This window comes from Pleuronectes platessa, chromosome 7 (assembly GCF_947347685.1).
Source record: "Pleuronectes platessa chromosome 7, fPlePla1.1, whole genome shotgun sequence".
NCBI lineage: Eukaryota > Metazoa > Chordata > Actinopteri > Pleuronectiformes > Pleuronectidae > Pleuronectes > Pleuronectes platessa.
Genome location: NC_070632.1, coordinates 25730749 through 25739034, shown reverse-complemented (window position 1 = coordinate 25739034; position 8286 = coordinate 25730749). Strand labels below are relative to the sequence as shown.

The 8286-nt window shown below is 42.2% G+C and overlaps 1 protein-coding gene across 1 annotated transcript; it reads left to right on the top strand.

The window, feature by feature from the left end:
- Window positions 1-524: 524 nt before the first annotated feature.
- On the top strand, window positions 525-6894 carry cav2 (caveolin 2). Its single transcript, XM_053427601.1, has 3 exons — window positions 525-766; window positions 1021-1208; window positions 3996-6894. Exons 1-3 carry the CDS (start codon window positions 617-619, stop codon window positions 4144-4146), a joined length of 489 nt encoding a protein of 162 aa, XP_053283576.1. The 5' UTR covers window positions 525-616; the 3' UTR covers window positions 4147-6894.
- The last annotated feature ends 1392 nt before the right edge of the window (window positions 6895-8286 follow it).

Here is an 8286-nt window from a genome sequence, read left to right as displayed (position 1 = left end):
TCTGAAGAATCTGCAGTTATTCTAACAATGTCTGCACGTTGCAAGTGTTTAGAGCGCAAAGAAGCCAGACAGCAATAAATCCAGCGAAAAGAGGTAGAAGAGAACAGTGTGTTCAGCTACAGCAACAATAATAGGCAGGCTTTAAGTGTGAGAAAACTAAACATGTGGCTGTTTCTTTCCAAAACAGGGGGCCTGGAGGAGAAATACTTAACTGATGTTTTCATCATCATCATCATTTATATTACAGGTGGTTACATTTTCCCAAACATCACCTTGACAATAAATTAACTTAAATAACCATGCTCCCAGCTGTGAGCAGAGAAATCGCCTGCAGCTTTATAACATGGCTGCAGAAGACTGGGGTCTTCAGCTGGCATGGGGACTCTCCAGTCTCCAAAATGACTGCAGGCCAGTACATACACAGCACAGTGGAGTCAGTCATCACTGAGCTCTTGTATTGGTCTGGGGACGTGACTTTGAGTGTGTTGTGTCTCCACGGCCCCACGCTGAGCTGCTTTTCTATACTGGGAGGGGAGGCGCTCGAACCGGTGCAGAGCGCAGAGCGCACCGTCACCAGCTGCTTTCACCGCGTCGGCTGCGCGTCTGACAGGACACCATGGGACTGGAGAGGGAGAAATCGGACACTAGCATCATTATGGACGAAGATGAGTTCAACAGATCGATTGAGCCCATTCTGTCGAAGAAGGGGAAAGTGTACGCAGCGGAGCCGGACCGAGATCCAAACGATGTCAACGCGTACTTCAAGGTAAATGAAATTGTTCGGAAAGAATTTCAAAGTGAAACCACACAATCAGCAGCTGTTAATATGAATCAACAACTGTTACAACCAAGAGAAGCTGGTTGTTTTCATGGATTGAACTCTGAAACTGGCAAACTGCAGCATGAATACCTGGAAGTGGCTCGCTGCGCGTCACCATCACGCACAGTTTCCTTCCTGTAAAGTTTCTATTATGCATTATTTGTCAGTCTAACATGTCTACAACCTGTGTGATCTGACAGGTCGGGTTTGAAGATGTGGTCGCTGAGCCGGTGTCCACGCACAGCTTCGACAAAGTGTGGATCGGAAGCCACGCTGCGTTCGAGCTGGTCAAATTCATCATTTACCGCCTGCTGACCACCCTGCTGGCCGTGCCCATAGCGTTCATCCTCGGGCTGGTGTTCGCGGTGCACAGCTGCATCCACATCTGGTAGGAAGAGGCAGCTCCCAGCCTTCAGCTCTCTGTGTGCTGCTGCTCATGCAGCCTGGTCTGTCTGACACTGTGCCAAATCTTACTCTCAAATGAGATAATGGTTTTCTTCAGAAAATACCAGTCAAACATCACATTAGCTTGGAACTGTGGTGGATCTGGGATTTTTCCAGGGTGCTATTAAGTTGGCACACTTAACACAGAGGGGCCAAATGTATGTCGAACAACCGTGCACACTTCCTGATTTAGTAAGGTGCTTATTTAGGTCGTTTAGGGTTGGCTCTATCGCTTTGATTCGAATAATTGATATTGTTAGTTAGAGCTTAGTTTATTTATTATAGTTTAAGACTAAAAACAGGAGAGGGCCAATTCAAGGGCCAATCTGATTTCAGCTGGGTCCAGTGCCCCCTTCGTCCCACCACTCTATCCACCCCTGTATAGGAACTTTAGAATGAGTCGGCCTATTCAGAATTTGGAAAAAAGGTTAACATTAAAATCAAGAGGTCATGAGTGCTAATAAAGAAATTATTCAGTCTAAATATTCTAGTGACACCAAAATATTAAGTAGAGTAAAAGCAGAATTCATAAAAGAGCGTCAGGGAAATTATTGACACATAACTTCCAACATATAGCAGCCTATCATTATCCTTGAAAGTATAATGATAGTATTTAGTTCAAATCCTCGATGAGCAGGGAAACACAGGAACATTGTGTGACTGTCCCCACGGTCCACGCCAGCATTATTCTAGCACTTTAGGCAAATGTTGACACAAGTTATTTTTACCGTCAACGTCACATGCGGTATGACATTCAAATATTTTGTTTTTATAATCTTATTTGGATAATTACGTCAGGCTTGTGTCGGCTAAATGTGCTTGCAGAGAGAACCAGGTGCTTCCAGACTCTCAAGCAACATGCGTGCACTATACGTCCCCAACCGCAACCCAAAGAGTCCGTTAGTAACACTTGATGAAACAACATTTTGTTCCCCCGGAGAAAGTGCACTGTGGAAAGTTGGAAGGAATGTTGAGTTGTGTAGTGGGGGAAAAGTAATGGAAATAAAAAATGGCCAACGTCTTTTACCAGATCACTGGCATAGTAACAACTGAAGCCTATTTTCAGACCAGAGTGGGACATTCTTCAGACACAGATAGAGAACTGCAGAGTTACTTTCGCATGACCTTTCACATAGGTGAGGTCACAGGCTTGGGCTGCGTGGCTCCTTCAACCACAGTGTTTGAAGGAGGAAGCCGCCTCACTGATCAATAGAGGACTGAGTGGTGACACTGAGCCAGTCAATACATGTGGAATGTCAGGAAGGGAGATCACACAGAGGCTTATGACACAATTGTTTAAAGAGGTTTTTAAAAAAACAGTTAAAACAACATTACAGGCAAGATCGTTACAGCTCATGATAAGATAAAACAAATATCAGACATGACTTCAAATATCCATCAAAACAAAATCAAATCAAACCCTCTGATTGGAAAAAATATGTTATTAGTGCAAACTAGAGTAGTGCTCATTTTACTCAAATAGTTCAGCAATATACTTTCACTTTTTTTTATATTTTGTTAGCTGGATGTTGTCCACAGAGCTTTATATCTATGGTGCAAAGTTATAAGCTAGAACAACTTTTTGTTCATGCCACCTGCTTTATGAATACATTTCTCAAAAAATGAAACTGCAGTTGTTTTATTACTGATTATTTGGGTGTTTAAGTTTTCGGTTTACTTTACTGCTGTTACTGTAAGTGTACACTGCATGTCGGCTATGGAGAGGCGGTGGACTAGTGGCAGAAACTTGGACTATGGGCAGAAAAGGTCTCTGGTTCGTCTCTGGTTCGACTCCACAGACAAACAACAAAAAGATGAACCTGGATTGATCTGTCCAAAAATCCCAAAATCTCCCTCCCCCGTCTAGTGCCCCTGAGCAAGGGGCACTAGTGCTCCCCATGCGCCGTACATGGCTGCTCACTGCTCTGTGTGTCCTGCACCAGATGGGTCAAAAGCAGAGGTTAAATTTCCCTACAATTGCATGAGTGTGCCTGTGCATGTCTGTGCATGTGTTTGGGATAAATAAATGTATCTTAATCTTAATTACAGAGGTCTGTTACAAATCAAATTATAAGATGAATCATCAGAAGATATGTGTTCCACAGACAGGAAGTACTTGGTAGATGCACAAAATAAATATTCAATACTTGATTATCTGGATCAGTTGCAAATAAGGGGTGAAATTATACTGAAAAAAAGATGTTGCATAAATTAAAGGGCCCATATTGTGTTAAATACACTTTTTCTGGGCTTTTACAATCCGTAATTACTTGAGGGGGGTCAGTAGGGACCCTCAAAGTATGAAAACAGTCACTCCGTGGACTTTTATCAATTAGTTGATTCTAAGAAAATATGTTATTGAAACGGCTTGTTTCGTACTTCCTCCCCCGTATGAGTCACATGGGTTCGCACTCGTCTCTCAGCCCCACCCAGACTGTACCAGTCCGGACACCGAACACGACACGAAGCAGACATGTTGCTGAGCTAGCAGCTTGTTAGCCACCACAGGCTAACCACAACATACAGCACTGAAGAAACACTGCAGGTGGAGGGATGCGATTTATTTCTTCTGACGTGCCGTGTTGCTGTGCTCATTCTCCGTTACACCGTACTGAGTCCTGCTGTCAAACTGAAAAACTCTTGAATAAAGATAGTAAACAAAACTATATCTGATTGTCTAATCTTTTAGCATCTACTCCTTAGTAACCTTTTTTTAACCTTGTCCTGCCAGGTTGGTGATGCCTGTGATCCAGAGCTGCCTGATGCTCCTACCGTCCCTCCAGATCGTGTGGAGGAGTCTGACAAACATGTTCATCACACCGCTCTTCCACAGCATGGGCAAGAGCCTGTCTTCCATTCAAGTCCAAACAATCGAGAACTGATGCAGACAGGAGGAAGAAATGCAGGAGTGAATAATCCAAGTGGTATGAGTTCTTATAAAGTCAAAAATGAAGATTCCTGTAAACAAGTGTAACTACTGTAGATGGATACAGTGTCAAGGTTTAATCTGTCAAATCTATTCAGTACACAATCTTGATTCCATAGTCTCCCTGCAGGTCATGTGCATGGGGGGGAAACCATATCTTTAACAAATACCGAAGACTTTATAAGTATCTCATGTTCACCCCCCAAAGCTGAGTTGTTTTGTTGATTGTGACCAAAAGAAATTCTTGTCATTCCATTATTTTGTGGCTGAGAGAGGAGTGTATTATTATTCAAGCTAACATACTGCTGCCTCGCTTCGAGATGTCATATTTCTGCTTTTTTACATGTATATATTGCAAAAAGTTCAGCTAGAAGTTGAATGTAATGATGTGAATATTAAATGCTGAGACGCAGCTTGATGCACATTCACAGGCTTATTTTATCTGCTGTGTTGATCTAACAGTGCTTTCTTAAGGACCTATGTTAGCCTATAAGCCATATGCAGTAAAGTTGTTTTAACATGGATCTATGTAAAATTCTCAGAAGGGTGGTGTTCTAATTTATTATTTATACAATCACCAATTTCTTGATCTGCAAACATTTGGTGGAGCGTGACACCAAAGAAGTTGAAGATCTCAGACTCTGGTACATGCATGTTATATTTAGAGGTGCTTTCTGATTGCTACAGAGCTGCGACTACTCAGGCTGGGCTGAGAACCCTACTTCTACAGCCAGAAGGACATTAAAGCTAGGGTTGGAAATTCTGGAAAAGCTAGGAAGACCAGATTACACTTTAACAAAATACAACCGATATATCCCATCCACTCCCATCGGCCCTCTGGTCAATGCTCCGTCATGAACGTGCACGATAGAAAACTGATTTTATGTGACTTGCTTGCTCACTTCTGACTCTCGTCTCAGGTAGGTTGGTTTGTTAGAGACAGGAACACAAGCCACTCATTTCATTTAGTGAGAATGAAATGATTGGCTGTGTTTATTAAAGTCCTGTGAGCCACTGATGGCTCTCGGGATATGAAGAGGATTTCCACAAATACGATAAAAAGTTTTTCTGAAACAAATTGCAAACCCTACCTTTAAGCAGCTACATAATCTCATTTTATCCTCTTTTTAATGTGGATTTGATAAGGTTGTGTACAAGCATGCACAGTTAACTGGCTCTGAGCTGTACAAGATGAAATGTAGAAGATGATCGATAGAGCAGTGTCTGTTGTGTGCTGATGCTGAAGTGTGCTTTCTAGAGAGATTTCAACTTTTGGTGTGTGAACACACCTCTAATAAACAGAAATTTTTTGTAAGACCACATACTGTATCTGTCTTTGATAATTCAAGTGAATGCTACTTATGCGATTGATTGAAATCTGTGCAGCCATAAAAACCTACAATCAACATTTAAAGCAACACGAGAAAATACACATAACTCTGATTTATTATCCCCATGTTATAGCTAACATGTTAGCAAACAGTTGCCTGTTTCCACAGCCAGCAGACACGGAGCAACACCAACTTTCATTCTGCCTTATTCACTCTAAAATCACTAAATCAGCAACTAGATGTTTTTTTTTTTGGCCGTCCCCAACTTCTCTGCTGCACGAGAACAGGTTTGATGAGAGTGTTGAGACTGACCTATATTATAAATAAGCTGCAAAACCAAAAATATTGAGCTAAAAACACATAGACCTGCAATCCTGCTAATTCTCTGTTGTTTTATTCAATCCAATATATACCTGTATAACAAGGATGCAGAAAAGTTGCAGCTTCAAGTGCCATCGTACGTTGCTGTTTCAACACCAGGAGGTCAAACCTCTAATTATAATAAGTAGAGGTGAAATAATCAATGTGCTAAAATACAGACTTCTAGAAATTAGGTCCAAGGTTTGATAACCTGGACAACAAAATGATGCACTGCAAGAACAAGGACAAATTTGAAATTCTTAAAAATGTCTTTTAAGAAACGCTTTAAAAGACTGCTGCAGATTTGAAGAAGGAAAAATCAATGCAAAATAATGTTTGCTGAGATTCTTTTTTTGGGGGGTTTCAAGCTTTCAACACAATGAGTTTCAACCTGTCAACATCTTTTTTCAGCGTCAGATATTTATCCCATCTGAATACCGTGTACAGTTTGAGATGGATGGCTCATCCAGATGAAGAGGGGATTATATTTGTATTTAACAGTAACATTTCGCAGTTTTTTTAAATTCCAGCTTGTTACTCAGCATTGCACTGTTAAATAAGCTGCTGAACTTTTGCACCAGACAGACCTGTTACACAACAGTGTCAGTGTTTTGTTTCCAGCTGACAGCAGAAGCACAGCAGTTCTTTGAAATCCTTTCACTGGTGTTGGACTAGTGACAAGTTGCCAGCCAATATGCTTGTGTTAAAAAATATTTCGATTCAAGGTGAGGTAGTGCAAAACTGGATCCCTCTTCCACATAACTTGTAGAACTGAGAAACCTCAGATCAGCCATCCTTCAAATGTCATTGATCGATTTTAGACAAATAGATTACAGTGTGATGGGAAATTATGTGTAATTATTAGTTTGTACTATATTCTCTGTGCCAAATCATTTTAACTGCAGCTTTACTGAAAGTGTGGATAAACTCAAAGTGGGGCAAATCTATTTTACTTCAACAAACCAAACGTTCTTCATAAATGAAATAAAGAATTTGTTTTTCCTGAAGCTCAATCGTCTGTGTGTGGCTTCTGTCTGTCAAAGATGATGAGTGTGGTTGGGAGAAGGAACGTGCAGCTGAGTGCCAAGGAAGCCTCATAAATCACCTTGCAGAGATTGCATAAGACACTTCTTATTCAAAGATGGGCTGTAGGTCGATGGAACATGACCTGAGGCTTTGCTTTTAAACCTGGAGGCCAGCACAGCATTTCTGCCTCCTGCACTCCACTTACCTCTCTGCACCTCATATTTGTTCCACCTGCAACTCTAAGTAAAATTGTGTTAGTTTCTGATATTTGGTATTTAACCTAAAGGCATGTAAGATTTCTATTTTGAATTCACACTTTTAACAATGTAACTGATGAACTAAACAGGAAAGGTATGATGAAATAGCACCAATAAGCTAAATTTGTCACAGTTCTCTGTGCCCCTCGTCCTCTCTCCTCTCCTTTTTCCCGCAGGTGCTGCTCGTCTCACTAGATCAGTGATTTTCAACCTTTTTTGAGCCGCGGCACATTTTTTACATTTACAAAATCCTGGGGCACACCACCAACCAAAATGACACAATATGACACTCTATGGCCTAACACAGTACATATAATACATATAATTAGTAATATAGTTTCTAAATGTATTAAAAAGCACTATTTTAAATTATTTCAGCCCTTTATTACTCTTACCTTTTAATGAGGTATTGAATCAGATTTATGAAACAATCTTTGATTTAACTAAACTTTATTTAACGGAGACATGTTATACCCATTTTATCACAGTTGATATGGTTCCTTGGGGTCTTAATGAAATGTCTGTAACATATTTTGGTCAAAATACCACAAGGATCATTTAAAACAGGACATTTTAACCCTGTCTAAAACAGATTGACCTGTTTTGAGTGCCAATAGTTACTCCCGCCGTTTACCCGCGCTTCATTGAATTTCTTCACTTTGACATTCAGAGCACTGGGCAGAAACCACATCGCGTCAACACCCACCGTGGGCCTTCGCGATGCTTTGTTTTAATTAAACAGTCGGATTCCCCTGGTCCGCACCAGAGTCAGCTGCTAGGCGCCAGCCGAGGCGCACCGCCGGAAGGGGCCCCCCGCGCGAACGGAGGGTTCCCCCAACGGGCGCTGTAGCTGAGGTGATCTGCGAGAAGGTCCCGACACGCATCCAGAGTCGCCGCCGCCAACCGCCGTACCCGGTCCCCTCCAACGGCCTGCCTTCCGCACCGGCGGGGGACACCACCCCGCGGTCCAAGAGAAAGAAAGCCCCCGCACCACTGAAGCCGTGAGGCACCGCAGAAGAGGACCTCCCCCCCAAAAAAACGTCGAGACGTGCTGCACGCCGGGTCTCCGGAGGCATGGAGAGGAGGGCAACGGGGCGACTGCTCCCCCAGCCGTGGCACGTG

Coding starts and splice junctions, on each gene's coding strand:
- cav2 (XM_053427601.1), top strand. CDS start 617: ATGGGACTGGAGAGGGAGAAATCGGACACTAGCATCATTATGGACGAA. Junction 767..1,020: donor ATGTCAACGCGTACTTCAAG/GTAAATGAAATT, acceptor GTGATCTGACAG/GTCGGGTTTGAAGATGTGGT. Junction 1,209..3,995: donor CACAGCTGCATCCACATCTG/GTAGGAAGAGGC, acceptor TTGTCCTGCCAG/GTTGGTGATGCCTGTGATCC.